General features: G+C 54.2%; 1 protein-coding gene across 5 annotated transcripts in view; it reads left to right on the top strand.

Annotated features, from left to right (window-relative positions):
- The window catches only part of IGDCC4 (immunoglobulin superfamily DCC subclass member 4), a 38,884-nt gene extending 21,319 nt beyond the window's left edge, over positions 1-17,565 (top strand). Inside the window, exons 6-20 of one of the 5 annotated variants that reach the window (XM_047738198.1) lie at positions 1,563-1,718; positions 2,521-2,934; positions 3,473-3,637; positions 4,181-4,318; positions 5,183-5,353; positions 6,231-6,467; positions 6,615-6,716; positions 8,909-9,092; positions 9,868-9,995; positions 11,474-11,644; positions 11,899-12,036; positions 12,969-13,074; positions 13,582-13,810; positions 14,535-14,696; positions 15,426-17,565. In XM_047738198.1, the coding sequence (XP_047594154.1) occupies positions 1,563-1,718; positions 2,521-2,934; positions 3,473-3,637; positions 4,181-4,318; positions 5,183-5,353; positions 6,231-6,467; positions 6,615-6,716; positions 8,909-9,092; positions 9,868-9,995; positions 11,474-11,644; positions 11,899-12,036; positions 12,969-13,074; positions 13,582-13,810; positions 14,535-14,696; positions 15,426-15,836 (2,912 nt within the window). In that variant the 3' untranslated portion in view covers positions 15,837-17,565. Of the gene's footprint in view, positions 1-1,562; positions 1,719-2,520; positions 2,935-3,472; positions 3,638-4,180; positions 4,319-5,179; positions 5,354-6,230; positions 6,468-6,614; positions 6,717-8,908; positions 9,093-9,867; positions 9,996-11,473; positions 11,645-11,898; positions 12,037-12,968; positions 13,141-13,581; positions 13,811-14,534; positions 14,697-15,425 lie in introns of all 5 variants that reach the window. The other 4 variants (XM_047738195.1, XM_047738196.1, XM_047738197.1 and 1 more) reach the window with 4 other exon arrangements.
- Positions 17,566-18,087: the final 522 nt, after the last annotated feature.

Genomic DNA, 18,087 nt, shown 5'->3' with positions numbered 1-18,087 from the left:
GCACAGTGATGATTTGAGAATTGCTGTCCCAGAGAATCTCGACACGGGTGGTCCTGGGAACTCCCTTGCAGAAAGTCTGCTAATAGCACTCCTGGACAGAGATTGGGAAGAGAAAGGCTGGAAAAGGACTTCCTTCCCGACACCTGTCACTGCTACTTTTCTAGCAACTTCATGAAGTCAGGGAAGGGACATGGCTTTTTGTTTTGTTTCCTTCTGATTTCATAGGTTGTATGTTCATTGGGAAAAACTGGGAAAAGCAGAAACAGAAAACATTCCACCACTCCACTCAAAGAGATTGAAATAGTTAACATACAAGTGTATTTTCTTCCAGATTTTTTTCTACGCACATGTACGTTTTTCCCCTGAGTTTGGGAGCATGCTATATTTACAGTTACAAGTGTTACTTTAATTCAACAGTTTATCATAACCATTTCCCCATCTCTAAAACTTTTTCAAAAAGTAATTTTAATGATAACGACTATATTCCATCATTTGAATATAGCCATAATGCAGTTTGCCAGTTCCTACCATTTATTTTTTTTTTTATACCATTGAATTTTTAAGTCCTTTCCCATTGCCCACTGTTACAGTGATCAGTGATCACCACAGTGATCAGACCTGTTCTTATCTTCCCAGGACAGGTGCCCACAAATGGGATCCCTGGGTCAAAGTCAAGGTGGAGCCCCTCTCAGCATTTACCCTTTCTCTGGCAGCTTACCCTTTTAAAACACTTTCTCAATTTGATAGGTGAGAATTAACATCTGTGTTTTGGTGTGCATTTCTCTGATTATGTGAAGTTGAACACTTTTTTGGTGTTTCTCGGCCATTTGCATTTCTTCTCTGGATCTTCTTTGCATGTTCAGAAAGCAGGGGCTTTTAAAATGGTTCTCAGGGGCGCCTGGGTGGCTCAGTTGGTTAAGTGTCTGCCTTGGTCTCCAGTCATAACCCAGGGTCCTGGGATCAAGCCAGGCATGGGGCTCACTGCTCAGTGGGGAGTCTGCTTCTACCTCTCCCCCCTGCTTGTGTTCGCTTTCTCTCTCTCTCTCAAATAAATAAATAAAATCTTGAAAATAAAATAAAATAAAATAAAAATGGTTCTCATTTCAGATTCAAGATAAAAAGTCTTGCATTCAAATCTTTGGTTCTGGTCAGACCTTTCCAGCCATGTCTTCATCACAATATTTGGAATAAGATCATACAGGAAGGAGCGTGTCCTTCTTGAGAGAAATGAATTTAATAATAATGGTAATAGTAATAACTGACGAGTGTACTGAGTACCTGTTCGGTGCCTGCGCTGTGCCTGGCTTTCTCACAAACCTTATGGGTCCCACCCTCCCAGCATCCTTCCAGCTAGGGACTCTCCTCTCGCCATTTTACAGACGGACACAGGAGGGCTCAGAGATGGTCAGCCTCTAGCAAGTGGAGGAACTGAGGTTCAAACAAGGGACTGTTGTGTTCTCTTAAGCGGGTGTGGAGGCCCCCTGTCCCACCCCGGATCCAGAGTGTAGATGCAGGGGCAGTCCTCGGTGCCCTAGTCCACCATTCTTCCTCTCCTCCCCCAGATGGGAAACCCATCTCCACGGACGTCATCGTCCTGGGCCGCACCAACCTACTTATCAGCAGCGCGCAGCCCCGGCACTCGGGCGTCTACGTGTGCCGAGCTAACAAGCCCCGCACACGCGACTTCGCCACCGCCGCCGCTGAGCTCCGCGTGCTGGGTGAGGCGGGGTGGGGGACTGGGCAGTGGTGGGGGGGGGCGGAGTGGGCAGGTCGGCTAGGGCCAGCGAAGGGAAGTTGGGGACGGGGGATGGGCAAGTGGGTGTTTTAGAACGATCGAGGGGCGATCCTGGAGGATGAAAAAGGGCTAGAGCTGGGGGTCCGGCACTCCGGGAGAAGTCCTTCGTTAGGATGGGTACTGGAGAGGACAGGCTAGAGGACTGGAGGCGGGGGAGTGGGGGAAAGAGATTGGAGGATAAGGTGGGGGAAGTTGAGGCAGGGAGAGAAAGGGGGGATGATCAGAGCATGACTTGGGTGATTGGGTGGTAGAGAGGGGAGGGCTGAGTGGGACCTAGGTCACGGGGGAGGGGTAGGACTGAGAGTTAAGGGAGACAGTGGTGTGGTCCGAGTGACACGAAATACCGGACAGGGTTGCTCAGGGTTGGGGGTAACTGTGGAGAGAGGTAAGTCTCCAGGTGCGGGGGACACTGGAAGGAGGGGAGAAGGAGGTTACGGCACCTGAGGGAGTGAGGTGAGGCTCGGGAGGACCTAGGGTACTTAGGGGAGGCTCAGGAAGCCTGGGGACAATTCGGGGCGAGGAGGAGAACGGCCATCGCGGGGATGGGGTGAACGCGGGAGGAGCAGAGGTAGAGCGGCGCCGCCCGCGAGGATCTGGGGGCGGGCTGACTCAGGGAGAGGTTGGAGCGAGTGGAGGGCGCGCGGGAGCCGGCCGGAGCGTCCGGGGAGGCGGCAGAGCCCCTCGCGGCCGGAGCGCGCGGTCAGCGTCCCCCTCCCCGCCCCCAGCGGCCCCGGCCATCTCGCAGGCGCCCGAGGCGCTGTCGCGGACGCGGGCAAGCACCGCGCGCTTCGTGTGCCGCGCGGCCGGGGAGCCGCGGCCCGCACTGCGCTGGCTGCACGACGGGGCGCCGCTGCGGCCCAACGGGCGCGTCAAGGTGCAGGGCGGCGGCGGCAGCCTGGTCATCACGCAGATCGGCCTGCAGGACGCCGGCTACTACCAGTGCGTGGCCGAGAACAGCGCGGGCACCGCGTGCGCCGCCGCGCCCTTGGCCGTAGTGGTGCGCGAAGGGCTGCCCAGCGCCCCAACGCGGGTCACGGCCACGCCGCTGAGCAGCTCCACGGTGCTGGTGGCGTGGGAGCGGCCCGAGCTGCACAGTGAGCAGATCATCGGCTTCTCCCTCCACTACCAGAAGGCACGGGGTACGTCCGCTGTGGACCCGCACGGGGGCGCCCAAGTGGGGGGGCACAGGTTAGACGACGGGAGGGTTGCCGCGTGGGTGGGTGCTCTTGGGGATAGAATGGGATGGGGTGGGAGCCCGAGGGAGAGATCCGCATAGATGTGGGTGGGCTAGGTCATAGCCTTCGACGCCCTCCTGGAAGGGTTAACGTGTGTGTCTCATTAACCCCCAGCCACACAGTCTGTTATGATAGAGGAAGAAGAGAATACTTTTCCTCCCAGGAAATGCCTAAGCATTCCTGGAGCTGGTTTATTAACTGCAGCAGGAGTCACTTCAGTTAGACACCAGAAAGAACTTCCTAACAGGTAGAGGAATTAATACAGTGAAACTAGAAGCTGGAGAAGTCTATACTCTCCAGCTCAGATGATCTGATGATCAGGTTATACACAGATTATTCTAGAGGGTGGGACAATATGAAGGATCCCTAGATAGCCTCCAGCTGGCAGACCTTTGAGGGTGGCTTTCTGACAGTCCCTTTGGCCCCTGTGTCACTGCCCCAGGCATGGACAATGTGGAATACCAGTTTGCAGTGAACAATGACACCACAGAGCTGCAGGTTCGGGACCTGGAACCCAACACCGATTATGAGTTCTATGTGGTGGCCTACTCCCAGCTGGGAGCCAGCCGTACCTCTAGCCCAGCGCTGGTCCACACACTGGACGATGGTAGGGCCTCTCAACTTTCAATGGGTACCTTGGGTTCCAGAGAATTCCCTGGGGGTGGTAGCTTGCTTCTTTTTACTTGTGTATGCCAAGGCACTTTTACCTGCCTCGTGTCATCTTCTGTGCCGTGTAAGGGAGTGGGTGAGCGTTCTTCCCAACTTACAGTTTGGGAAACTGAGGCCCAGAAAATGAGAGTGACTTGCCCAAGGTCAGTAGTACAGCTGGGACTTGAGTCTAGGTCTTGATTCCCTGTGTCATATGTCCCTTCTCAATATCCATGTGCCATCTGGTCAGGCAGGGGCCAGTGACATGAACCCACTGGATGTAGAAGATTGTGCCCCAAACCTTTTTCTGGCTTTGGGGTGGGAAGGTTATCCCCTCATCTCCAGTTTGGGGCTCCCCTGAGAGGCTCCCTTTCCTCCCTCAGATCCTGGTCCCGGGCCTACTTCTGACTTGCTGTGTGACCTGGGCAAGTCTCTGACCGCTCCTGGGCCTCACCTTCCACGTCGGTGGAGCAGAGCTCACCCTGATGTTCTTCTGTCTCAGTCCCCAGTGCAGCGCCCCAGCTCTCCCTGTCCAGCCCCAACCCCTTGGACATCAGGGTGGCGTGGCTGCCCCTGCCTCCCAGCCTGAGCAATGGGCAGGTGGTGAAGTACAAGATAGAATACGGTTTGGGAAAGGAAGGTAAGTGGGCCCAGGGTGAGGGCTCCACCCAGCTGGGAATTGTCACTACGAAGGGCTGGCCAGAGCAGCTGAGGGTCCAAGCAGAGATGCGGGGGACATCTGAGGAAATGAGCCAGAGCTGTGGAATAGGGAAATAGGAACCTGGACAAGAGGAGTGAGTTCTGGGCGTAGGCAAAGGCAAACAGGCATAACTCAAGACAGAGGGAGACCCAGGATCTAGCCTCACCTCCTCTATGGCTATAGTGGATAATGCTGTTAAGTCCCTGTTTCAGTTTCCTCATCTGTGAAATGAGGCAGGTAGCCTAGGTAATCCCTAGAATCCCTTCTATCTCAAAAAGACCAGACAGGGCTGTGGAGGGCATGCTTGCCGGTTTGGGGAAACAGAGCATTGGGGAGGGCGTGTCAGGGCAGATATAAGGAGAGGGTATGCAATGGATAAAGAGTTGGGGGAAGACAAGTGGCTGGGGGTCAGGGTGAGACTGAAGAAGGAGGGAAGGGTGAGGAAGGAGGCTTGGGCTCTGGGAGGCAGGCAGTGCCTGATGGCCTTCAGAGACAAGCCCTTGGGCCTGCACCCTAGTGTGTGTGTGTGTGTGTATAAGGAGATGGTCACGACAGCTCATGGGGAAGTGTGGTGTCCATGCCATGGTTCTCTCCATGCTGAGCTGAGGCTGTTGACCTGCATCAGCCCAGGCTGGAGGCCCCGGAGTCCACTCTGGAGCCATGGAGCCCATCCAGGCACCGAGCGATCTGTGCTAAGAGGGCACTGAGGGACCAGGATCTGGGGTGGAACAGCTGGTATAGGGGAGTTTGGGGGTCATGGGTCTTCAGGTGGCCGCCCAGCAGCCATGTTTTCTGTCCCAGCAGATCAGGTTGTCTCCACCGAGGTGCCTGGAAATGAGACACAGTTTACGCTCAGTGCGCTTCAGCCCAACAAGGTGTACCGAGTACGGATTTCAGCGGGCACTGGGGCTGGCTATGGGACCCCCTCCCAGTGGATGCAGCACCGGACGCCCAGCGTGCACAACCAGAGCCATGGTACAGGGGCTGAGGGGAGAGGAAGGGTACCGTGTGTGACCATGTGGGCATGTGTGTGCCTTTGGAACACAGGCCCCAGCACCCTCTCCGTCAGAGACCCTCCACAGATTCCCCGGCTTGATGGGCCAGGGAGGCCAGGTGTTAGAGGCAAAGGGCTGGCCTTTACAAACAAACCTGGGTTCCAGAGTCCCTTCTATCTGCTGCGTGACCTTGAACAAACCATTCAGAGTTCGGAGGTTTCACTTAACTGCCACGGGTTGGGGGTGGCGTTGTGAGGATTACTAATGCATTGTAAACAAGTGTTTAGTCTATAACAGGAACTTGCCAGATAGTAGTTGCTTCCAGAGTAGGACCATTGGTTTATCAAGAGGTCCAGTAATAGAATGATTGAGTAGACAGTACGCGTGCCACGTTCTGTCAGAACCTGGCACGCGTGCTGTCTATGATGTTGGACAAGTTACTTAACTTCTCAGTTTTCTTCTTTGTAAAATGGAGACAAAAGTATTTTTATCATTTTATAGGGTTGTGAGAATAAAGTCAAAATACATACCCAAGGAGCTTAAAACAGTGTCTAACGCATAGTAAGACCCCACTCTTAGACTCCAAGTAGGCTTCCCACACCAATGGCTCCTCCCCGGCCTCAGCAACCCTGGGAACCCCCTTGCCTGTCAGTTCACCTCTAGGCTGAGCTGAGGCCTGGCTCCAGGGGTATGGCCGCGGGCCAATGCGTTGTGGGGAGGCTGGCAAGGCTCTCGCTCAGTGCTCCCTTCCTGCTTCTGGCTTCCTCCTGCCCCGTTCTCCTCTCCCATTCCTGGCTTACTTCTCCTCATTCCTCCTTCTCTCTCTCCCTCTTGCTGTCCTGCTCCTCCGCCCCCAGTCCCTTTTGCCCCCGCAGAGTTGAAGGTCCGGGCAAGGATGGAGTCCCTGGTGGTGTCGTGGCAGCCGCCCCCTCACCCTGCCCAGATCTCTGGCTACAAACTCTACTGGCGGGAGGTGGGAGCCGAGGAGGAGGCTGATGGCGAGAGCCCCCCGGGGGGCCGCGGAGACCAGGCTTGGGATGTGGGGCCTGTCCGGCTCAAGAAGAAAGTGAAGCAGTATGAGTTGACCCAGCTAGGTGAGGAGGGCTGCGGGAGGGAGCGAAACAGATAGAACCTTGATGGGGAACTGGGCAAGCTGGGCATGGGAGCTGGGAACAGAATGCTCTCGGGGATGAAAGTGGCCTCAGGTCCCTCTAGCCAGTGACCCCCATGACCTTCCCCAGCCCCTGGCCGGCTGTACGAGGTGAAGCTTGTGGCATTCAACAAACATGAGGATGGCTACGCAGCAGTGTGGAAGGGCAAGACAGAAAAGGCTCCCACACCAGGTGAGAGGGCTGGGGAAGGAGAGGGAGGAGGGCTCTGTCAAGGGGTCCGTGGGCCGCTTCCTTTCACTTTCCTCTGGGCCAGCCCTGGTGGTTAAGCCATCCGGTAGCCTCGACCACCCCCAGACCCATTCTTCTCAGTTTAAAGGTCCTCTTCTAGCCCCAGACAGCCTCTGGTGTAGAGAGAAACTTCAGTCAACGCAATGTCCTTCAGGCGAACTACCAGATTTTCATTACCCATGAGCAGTGCTAATCGGGAATGTTTGGACAGAGAGAAACCTTGTGGCTGATCAGTGACTCCTGACCCTGTTTGATCTTTTTTTTTTTTTTTTAAGATTTTATTTATTTATTTGATAGAGATCACAAGTAGGCAGAGAGGCAGGCAGAGAGAGAGGGGGAAGCAGGCTCCCCGCTGAGCAGAGAGCCCGATGCGGGGCTCGATCTCAGGACCCTGGGATCATGACCTGAGCCAAAGGCAGAGGCTTTTTTTTTTTTTTTAATTTTTATTTTTTATAAACATATATTTTTATCCCCAGGGGTAAGGCAGAGGCTTTAACCCACTGAGCCACCCAGGCGCCCCAACCCTATTTGATCTTTAAACGTTTTTTTATAAAACACATCCACCTACAGCAAACTATCAGACTGTCTCTCTATGCTAGGCAGGGAGAGCCTCCCTATGTGGCCCATCAGGGAACGGAGGCTCAGAGAAGTGACGGGACTTTCCCAAGGTCACATAAAGCTTAAACTAGAACCAAGACCCTTGGTTTCCCAACAAAAGTCTGCCCACTGTATTACACTGACCTGTGGCTCTGGGTGGGCCACTCTGCTTGTCCATTATGACACCCCCTCACCCCTGACTTACCAGGCTGATTTTCAACCGTGTGTTTTATCGAAGGGAACACTCAACCCAGAGTCAAGAAACCTGTTTGAATTCCAGTTTGTTCATTCAGCAAATCTTTTTTACTGTCTAATACACTGTTGTAGAAATTTAATGGTGAACAATACAGATAAAGTACCCACTTTTGTGTTATTTTGTATTTATGTAATAAACACATCATCCTATAGTACTTACTGTATAGGTCTTAGGTCGGGCTGCCGTAACAAAAATACCCTAGATTGGACAGCTTAAACATTTTCTTTCTCACAGTCCCAGAGGAAGTCCAAGATCAAGGCATCAGCAGAGTCAGTGTCTGGGGAGGGCCCATGTCCTGATTCGTAGACGATAAGCCCTCTTCTCACGGTGTCCTCACATGGTAGAAGGTGGGCTAGAGTGCTCTCTGTGGGCTCTTCTATACGGGGCAGTTACAGACTGGAAGTTTGTGCCCTCCCCCCCCCCCCCAATTCTTAGGTTGAAACTCCACCCTCCAGTATGCTGTATTAGGAGATAAATAAAGTTAGATGAGATCAGGAGGGTGGGGCCCTTTTAAAAGTCACAAGAGAGCTGCTTCCTCTCTCCTCTCTCCTCCATACTTCACACAATGAGAAGTTGGCAGCCTGTAACCCACACGTGGGCTCTTACTAGAACTTGAGCATGCTGCCACCCTGGTCTCAAACGCCAACTTCCAGAACTCTTGAGAAAGAAATTTCTGTTGTTTGTAAGACACCCAGTCTGTGGTACTTTGCTATAGCAGCCCGGATGGACAAAGATAGGCACTAATCCGGTTCACGAGCCACCCTCCTCAACAATGTGTTCAAATTTCAGCATATGAATTTGGGGAGACACAAACATTCAGTCCATAACAATAGGATGATGTTTTTTTTTCCTGGATGTTTAACAAAAATGAACTAATTTAACGCTCCTAACAACACTATGAAGGAGGTCCTGTTCTCAGCCCCACTGACATAGGGAATGAAGGCACAGAGAGGTTAAGGAGCTTCTCCCAGGCCGCACAGCTAGTACGCAGCAGATCTGGAATTGGAACCAGGGCCACTTGGCTCCCAAGTCTGTGCTTTTAATTGCCATTGTTTGCTGCCTCTCTGTAGTGCAGTCTGCTGTATATATGACCTTGGCAAAAATCACTTAAATTCTTGGGAGCCTCCATTTCCTCAGCTGTGAGGTGGGGATGATGCTGCTTAGCTCACAGAAATCAGAAGACAGAGGGTGAAGAAAGAGAGCCTTGGAACTGTGAACCACTACCCATCTTTCGGGATGGGTGTCCTCCCTCCTTTCCTCACATCCTGTTTTCACCTTCCAGACTTGCCCATCCAGAGGGGACCACCCTTGCCCCCCGCCCATGTCCACGCAGAATCGAACAGCTCCACATCCATCTGGCTTAGGTGGAAAAAGCCAGACTTCACCACAGTCAAGATTGTCAACTACACTGTGCGCTTCAGCCCCTGGGGGCTCAGGAACGCCTCCCTGGTCACCTATTACACCAGGTGGGGGAAGCCAGCCCATGCTGCCACAGGCCAGTGGGGTGGGGGGGGCAGCAGATGGGGACAAGGGGAGGGACCCAGGGATTCCGGAAACTATCCTGGCTCACATATTACAGCGGGACACACTGAGGGTCTGCTGGGGCCAGGTAGAAAAGGGGAGTCCCTTCTATCCCATCCCCTCCCAGCAGAGCCTTGCACTCCACTTCAGGGAATGTGCTGCAGGACAGACCTATTTCTCCAACCTCAGAGGCCTTCCGACAGGATGGGGAGGAGACGGCTGTGCTGCCGTCCTGAGAGGGTCCCCAGTCAGACAGGGAGGCAGAGCCGCTGCCCTGAGGAGCTGCTCGTTAGGCAGAGGAAAAAATCGCATAAAAATACTGAAGACATCATAAAGCACATAAAACAGATAGACTAAAACAAAGTAGGGAGACAGAGATACGTACAGCTGAAGCTCAAGTGCATTATGTCAAGGAAAAGATGCGTCAGAGATGGATCCTTGGGTAGACGATGACTTGGATGAATCCAGGAAGGTTTCCCGGAGCAGGCACCTAGTCTGGAGATTTGGACAGACTACCTTGGGAGCAGCGTTCATCCAGACCTCTCTGTAGGAATCCCAGGTGGTGTCCGAGTCACCTCCCCCCAACCCCCCACCCGCACTGGCCAGTGAGTTGATTCCCCACCCAGGGTAGGGCCTGAGGCTGGCGGAGCAGATTGGGACAGGCCTGCCCTGCTGGGAGGGTGCTCCTGAGAGCACCAGTCGCATTTCTTGCCTTGGCAGCTCTGGAGAAGACATCCTCATTGGTGGGCTGAAGCCTTTCACCAAGTACGAGTTCGCAGTACAGTCCCACGGCGTGGACATGGACGGGCCCTTCGGATCCGTGGTAGAACGCTCCACCCTGCCTGACCGTGAGTGGCCGCCTTGCCACCAATCCCATCTTTTACCCCACTCCTTCCTGCTCCGATGGCCCTCTTTTTTGACATCCCCCTCAAAACCCTATTTCTGTCTATCCCTGGCTTCCATTCATGCCGGCCAGTCCTGTGCTGGTCTTAATCACTTACTCCTAAACACAATGAGACTTAGAGGAGGGGCTTCTTGTATGAGACTGCCAAGAGCTCACTGAGCTGGTGACAAGGGGCCGGGTCAGGCAGGCTGGTGTCCTGGATTCTACGTCCTGCCCGCCCACAGGGAAGCTTGGGCAGGTCCCTTCCCCCTTGGGCCTCTGTGTCAACATCTATAAAAGGATGGAACCATTAGCTGTGCATGCCTGTGACTCTGGAACCTCTGGAAATGGCATTCCAAGACGAATGGACTGTTGTTTTCCTAGAAGAGGCTCTTTGGTTCTGCCTGCCCTAGCACTGTTCCCCTTCCCATGGACAGAAGACCTTTGTCTTGGGTGGGATGGGGTGCAAAAGCCGTGCACTCGCTGGCATTTGCTCTTGAAAAAACTGCTTACAGGTTGTCTCCCACCCGCCTATCACTTCAGTTGTTATGGTCTTAAACTGCATCAGGAGTTTGGGGGGACCCCCATGTTTTCTCAGAAGAGGCTTTTTGTGTCATTGGCTCCCCAGCACCACTGGCTGTGCGACAGACGGGGATGTTTTCTCCTTTTGCAGATGGAGGGACCAGAGCTGAGAGGGTGAGAGGCGAGGAGGCTTCTGCCAGCCTGTGATGCTGTGGCTGCCTCACGTCTTAGAGCCCTGGGTCCCCGTCCCACCCTCTGCTGGGCCTTGAAGCCCTGAAACCCCAAATCTCTGCCCCCTTCCAACTCACCGTTCACCTGTGTCCCTACTTCTTTTTCTCTCCCTTCCTCAGTCACCCCTACCCCCAGGATCATTTTCTTCTTTGGAAACAAAACCACAAAGGTTGTACTTCTCCTATTGGGATGGCCATGACCCTTAGAAACTGTGTCAGGGGCAAACACAGACAAAGACTATACAGGGCATCAACTGATTTTATGTGAAGGTCTGTGGGTAGCAAGGGGAGTTAGGAACTTTCAATGATAAATAGTTTTAAACACTACTTTATGTTAAACTTTACCATGGACTAGAGGAGAAACAGCATGGGAGTTCAAAATGAAATGTAAGCCTTCCAGAAAATTTTGAGCTGTGCCCCCAGGTCTCTGGACACCAGACAGTCTCCTCCAGCTTTGGAAGTATTGGGGTATGGAAGGTTGAGGTCTGCTCCAAGGAGTGAAAAAGAGTTTCTGGGAGGGGAGGAATGGTAGTGAACACCTCTCCCCTGCTAAATGTTGTCCAGAAACTCCTCAGTTAGAGATCAGATATTTTGCTTTGTGGTTTGTCCTCACGCCCCTGTCTCCCGGCTGCCCCCAGAGGTAGGGCTCTCAGTGACGGTGCCTCTCTCCATCTCCTCCCCTGTACCCCAGGGCCCTCAACGCCCCCGTCTGACCTGCGCCTGAGCCCCCTGACACCCTCCACCGTTCGGCTGCACTGGTGCCCCCCCACTGAGCCCAATGGGGAGATTGTGGAGTATCTCATCCTCTACAGCAACAACCACAGCCAGCCTGAGCACCAGTGGACCCTGCTTACCACAGAGGGTGAGGGCTCCCGCCCCAGGGCATCTGAGCAAGAGCTTCCCCACCCTCTCCCTTTTTGAGCCCCTCCAGGGGCTGGGCTAGTGGTGAGAGTGTGGCTGAGGTTTGTTCCATGGGTGTCTGGGAGAAGCAGGCAGAAGCTGTGCCTGGGTGGGACAGCAGACCTTCTTAGTCTCATTTTTCCAGGCTGTCCCTTCATCCTGCTCCCATGCCCCCAACCCTCCAGCCCTGCTTTCCTTGCCTTCCCCTGCCTCCAGGAAACATCTTCAGCGCTGAGGTGCATGGCCTTGAGAGCGACACGAGGTACTTCTTCAAGATGGGGGCACGCACAGAGGTGGGGCCTGGGCCCTTCTCTGGCCTGCAGGATGTTATCACTCTCCAGGAGAAGCTCTCAGGTATGAGGGAAGGAAGGAGTTGGTTCACCCTGGGACAGCTTGAGGTCTTCTGAGGCCCCTGGAGTTAACCTCTAAAGTCATCTCTTCCAGGGCCCCGCCCCGGGGCACAGCTACCCTTTCATTGTTTGGGGCAGCTGGCTTCCTGGTTTGGTGGGCAGAGGACAAATCTGAAGGGGGAGTTCAGTGGCAGTTCAGTCAAGAGGTCAGATTTATGGGAGACTGGCTTAGTTCTTTGGAAGAGTGCTTTGATTGGAGGATTGGCTTAGAGAGGGGATGAACTTTAGGGGGTAGGAGAGAGCAGCAGAACTGGTTATGTGATTTGCAGGGCCAAGGGTGAAATGAAAATGTGGGACCCTTATTTAAAAATTAGAATTGCAAGACGGTGATAGCAGAACCTTAAACCAAGCATGGCATCCTAAGTGGGCCCCGTGCAACCACTCTTGTGGCACACTCACGAAACCGGCCCTAGTGTGTTTTATTGGGAGGCCAGGTTGACAGAAAGGGACCGGAAGTTCAGATGTCCATTGGGGAGGACAGTCAGAGAGGGAGTGGTGGACCCTTTTTTGTAGCAGAAGATTTTGTTTCTAGAGGGTGAGATTCAGGCCAGTGGTCTCCTGAGGAAGCCATAGAAATCCTGGTCTATTGGGGCGCCTGGGTGGCTCAGTCATTAAGTGTCTGCCTTTGGCTCAGGTTGTGATCCCAGGGTCCTGGGATCGAGCCCCGCATCGGGCTCTTGGCTCAGCCGGAAACCTGCTTCTCCCTCTCCCACTCCCCCTGCTTGTGTTCCTTCTCTTGCTGTCTCTCTCTTGCTCTCTCTGTCAAATAAATAAATCTTAAAAAAAAAAAAAGAAAGAAAAGAAAAATCCTGATTTATGAACCCTTGACCTTGTCCTGGCCTTGACCTGTTCTGTCCCCTCTCTGTCCCCTGCCAGACTCCTTGGACGTGCACTCAGTCACAGGCATCATTGTGGGTGTCTGCCTGGGCCTCCTTTGCCTCCTGGCCTGCATGTGTGCCGGACTTCGCCGCAGCCCCCACAGGTGGGTGAAGGAGCCAGTCTGCCTGCTGAGAAGAGAAACTTCCAGAAGGGCAGCGGAGATGAGAGGGTAGGGAAAGTGGCCATGACTTGCCCGAGGTACCCCCAGAGGCCCCACTGAAGCTAAGACTCTGGGGTGAAGGGATGGGGAGTGATGTCCTCATGAGAATGGGGAGTGGGTTAGGGAGCCCCGGCCTACTTCCTCAGCAAGGGAGAGCATAGGCCGAGCTGCCTTCTCTTACTGTGTCTGTCACTGACAGCGTCTTGGAAAGAGAGACCCCTAATCTCCAGACCCCTGGACCTGGGGGATGGGGCGGGGAGGGGAGGAGGAAAGGTCCCATTTGCAGTGTCACAGCTGTTTTGAACCTAGTGTCTTAATCATTGCCTAGACAGGGAAACCAAATTCCAGAGATGGATGGGAACCTGCTGGAGGACATAGGCGGGACTAGATCCCAGGCCTGCCTCCACCCCTTTCTGACCACTGTGACCAATTCTCTGTCTTCCCTTCCAGGGAAGCCCTCCCAGGCCTGTCCTCCACAACTAATGCTGGGAACCCCGCCCTGTACTCTCGAGCCCGCCTTGGCCCTCCTAGCCCCCCAGCTGTCCATGAACTGGAGTCCCTTGTACACCCCCGTCCCCAGGACTGGTCTCCACCGCCCTCAGACATGGAGGACAGGGCTGAAGTGCACAGCCTTATGGGAGGCGGTGTTTCAGACTGCCGGGGTCACTCCAAAAGAAAGGTAAGCCTGGAGCCTGGGTGGGTCACAGCCCCACACTACGACTCATTCCCAAACAGGACACCAGGGGGCGCAAGAGTCCAACGTGTGACCCCTTAGAGACGCTCCTCCGCCCTCCCCCTCCCTTTCCCAGGGCCCGCGGCAGGAGAAAAGGATCTCTCTATCCTTCCTCCCTGAAAAGGTTGGCAGAGTAGGGAAGCAGATGGGCCTCCATCCCTGGCAGAATAGGTCGTCCTGGTTCTCACAGAAGGAGGGAAGGGCCCACAGTGGACTGTTTGCTGGTAACTCAATTTGGCCACACCACCCTCCTCATCCTGCGAGCTGGAGAAACCTCTAAGCCTCAGCCCTTCCCAGTATGAAGGACAAGTGAGACCAGGACCTGGATAAGGTGGGCTCACGTAGGGCAGGTCCCTTCCACACCGCCAATGGTAGCTCCTCCTGCACTTCTCTGAGGAGCCTGTTCAAACCCTTGTGTGCTTCCTCCCTCTTTCCCTGCCTTTGTGGTGAAGGAGACCCTGCCTGGCTTGGACACCTCTAGGCTCTGTGGTACTGGACTGTTCTGCAGGAGGACTTCTCCATCCTCATGTTCACCCCCAAACTCTTGGTCCCTCCCCAGAGCCTTAGCAGGGAGGTGGCCAGGAGGCCACGAGTCTCCATGTACTTCCCTCTCTTAGGCTCCCTTCTCCCAGACAAGCCCTCAGTGCTCCCATGCTTTCTCCCCTCGCAGATCTCCTGGGCTCAGCCAGGTGGGCCAAGCTGGGCAGGTTCCTGGGCAGGCTGTGAGCTGCCCCATGCAGGTGCCATGCCTTCTCTGACCCGGGCTCTGCTGCCCCCTGCTGGAACGGGGCAGACACTGTTGCTGCAGGCTCTGGTGTATGATGCCATAAAGGTCAGTGTCCTGGGAGGGAGAGGGAGGAAAGGAGAGAAGGGGCTCTGTGTTTGTGAAGAGCAAGTAGTGAGTTTTCTCGTGACCCCTGATGATAACTTCCATGGGGATGGAATTCTAGTTAGGAGGCCCCTGGAACCTCCGAAGGTGGGTGTGGGGGAGGCAGGCAGTTTGCGGGAATCTGTCTCACCTGGGTTAAAGACAGTCGCTCCTCTCCTGATGCCTTAGTGGGTCCCAGCAATATTACCATGGATCTGAGGGACGACCTGGATTGAGTGCATTCTGCCCTTCCCCCTACGCACTGAGGCTCTGACTAAATCTGGTACTTTTGGAACTCTGGGCAAAGGCAAATGCATAGTATTCCATTCTCCCCCTGCCTTCACAGAGGCCTGATCATCATCTCTCGGAGGACAGCAGTTGCTGTGCTCTCGGGCTTGGGGGAAGGGGTCAGTCCTTCTCTGCCCCAAGTATGTTGGCTACTTTTTTAAAAAGATATTTATTTTAGAGAGAAAGATTGTGGGGGGGCAGAGGGAGAGAATCTTTAAGCAGACCCCCCACTGAGCACAGAGCTGAAAGCTAGCTCAGTCCCAGGACCCAGGAGATCATGACCTGAGCCAAAACCACGAGCTGGGTGCTTAACCGACTGAGCCACCCAGGCGCCCCATTGATCATTCTTCTGATGATCACTCTCAGTGATGGTCACCCTGTCTTTACATTCTCGGCTCTGACCAGGGCAACGGTAGGAAGAAGCCGCCCCCAGCCTGCAGGAATCAGGTGGAGGCTGAAGTCATCGTCCACTCCGACTTCGGCGCATCCAAAGGGAACCTTGACCTCCACCTCCAAGACCTGGAGCCTGAGGACCCCCTGCCTCCAGAGGCTGCTGCCCTCCCTTCAGGAGTCACAGATCTAGGGCAAGGGGTAGACTGGCTGGACAGGGAGCTGGGAGGGTGTGAGCAGGCAAGCCCTGGGCCAGACAGACTCACCAGCCTGCCAGAGGCAGCCAGCGCTTCTTATCCGTACCCAGACCTCCAGCCCAGTGAGGCCCTGGAGAAGGCCCCCGGGAGCAGCTGCCAGCCAAAGGCCCCCTGCCCGCTAGGAACCAGCCCAGGCCTGCCCAGAGCCTCAGTCCCCTCCTCTGCCTAGCTCCCCTAGAGGGTGCAGTTTGGGGCAGGCTAGGATGGATCATGGGACACGGCCCATGTGGCCGAGTAGGTATGCCCATGAACCTGTAGTTCCTGAGCATCGTCACGGTGTCTGAAGCCTCCCCGGGGGCTGTGGCTGTGGGGAGAGGAAGAAATGGGAGTATCCACTCCCCCCACACTCTGGCACCTGTCCTGTGGGAGGGACCTGTGAGGCATGGCTCTATGTGATGTGCACATGTATGCGCTAGCTGGCGAGCTGGGAGACTTTGGCCAGGTAGAGGTCCCTGTGGTCTAATTGATCCTCCAGGTCAGGATAGTGCCCCAGAGTGGTTAGTCCCTAGCCCTGTGGGCATCCCACCTCCGTCACCCAGCCATTTATTACACACTCTGAGAGTGTCTGCAATGCCCTGTCTGACAAAGACAGCCCCGGCCCATTTCCCCTTCTGGCTGGGCTGAGTGCAGTAGGCTCTGGTTGCCTAGCATCTTCGTCTTGTCACTACCCATTGGTCTTGTCACTACCCATCGCCCCTGTCCCTGTTGCCCCAACTGAGAGGGTGATTCTGACTCCCCTCAGAGCAACTCTGCATTTCGTTTTGTCATTTGGGAAGTGCCTGGTTTTGGAAATCCTTTGCCCTGGCTCTCCTGTCCTCCCTTCCCCTCTACTCCTCTTGTGCTCTGTCTCCAGTCAGCCCCCTGCTCCCAGTTCTGCCCTGCTCTTCCTCTGGGATCCACTTTCCTGTCCACTCCGCTGTTTCTCTGTCTCCTGTCTCTGCTGTCTTCCACCCCTCTCCCGGACCACGTCATGTGGCTCACCTGCCTGGGTTCAATCTCTGCACCCTTCCCTAACAACATGACTACCTCACATCTGCTCTGAGGCCACAGCCTGACTTCTGTGTCCGCCATCCACTTCACCGGCCATCCTCCTGCCCCTCTTCTCTTTGTGCCACCATATGCCCCCGCCCCAGGCAGATTGCCCCTCTTAGGGGAAGATCTTCCAGTTTCCCATGTGTCTTTTTCCCTGGGATTAAGGTCAGAGGATTCTCCTTGGAGTTGGGTGATGCAGGTCACACAGGGGGACTTCTGAGACAGGGAAAGGGGATGTGACTTCTCCCTTTGAGGCAGGGAGGCAGGGTTGCTGGATGGAGGGGGTTTGGGCCCTTCCTTCCCAGCTGAAGCTGAAAGGGGAGAAGGAGAGTGGGGATGGGAGGCACCACAGCCCAGGAGCTTCCCTCCTGCTCTGCACACCTGGAACAGGAGCTCATGGATGGGGGGTGATGGGAGTTTCACCCTTTGGGGGCTGGCACTGAGGCCTTTGCACAGGACAAGGGTAATTGGCTCATTTCATTTTGTTGGGTTTTTTTTTCCTTTAAATTCAATCCTAAAGTCCTTTTCCATTGACCTGTCATACAGGGACAAGCTGGACTTCTATTTCCTGTGTAGAGAAACAAGGTCATTTATTTGATTTTGCACCCCAGCCTCTCCTTGGAGCTTAGGATGTGGGGGCTTTTCTCCCTAAATGCATCTTTTTTAACTGATCGGCACATCAAGGGTTAACTCTGGCTTCTGTGCCAAATTAGAAATAACCAGTCTATCTTTCCCCTCTTCTTCTTCTTCTTTTCTTTTTTTTTTTTAATGGTGACATGTCTCTCAAGCAGAGTTGCAGCTCCCTCAGACCCTTTCAGCATCTGTGTTTATTACACTCGGGTGTCACTCCCGCCTGACATCCACACCTACATCTCCCTCCCCTCCCTGCTCCTGCCGGGGCGGGAGAGCGAAGATTATTCCTGCTGGCTTGTAGCTCCCTGAAGATGGAATTGTCGCTTGTACTCTTCCTCTGGCATCCAGCGTCACCATGGCCGAGGCCACTGTCGGTGTTTTGTCATTGCTCTGAAGGTCAAAAGCCTCTTTTTATTTTGCTGGTTTGCTCTGCCCGCCCCCCCCTGTGCCTCCCCTCCGCCCCAAAAGGGAGAGGAAAAAAAAGAACTGCCCTGAATCAAATGGCTGTTTTAACAGTAGGCTCTTAGCATTACACCACATAGTCATTTTTCATGTTCTTGTTTAACAGGCACTGAGGTTCTGGTTTAAATTAAATAGCTGCAAATGAGACAATTTATAACCCATTAGGTTGGGTGGAAAATTGTTTCTCAAAAGCAAATAAGTAATAAATCTGGTATCTGCCTATAACTCACAGTTGATAAGAAAGTGGCCATTACTCACTAGCATTATATATTATTTGGGCTCTGGGTAATTTG

The sequence above is a fragment of the Lutra lutra genome, chromosome 7 (assembly GCF_902655055.1).
Source record: "Lutra lutra chromosome 7, mLutLut1.2, whole genome shotgun sequence".
In the NCBI taxonomy this organism is placed as follows: Eukaryota; Metazoa; Chordata; class Mammalia; order Carnivora; family Mustelidae; genus Lutra; species Lutra lutra.
Note: the sequence above shows the minus strand (reverse complement) of the source record. Positions and strands in the feature narration are given on the sequence as shown.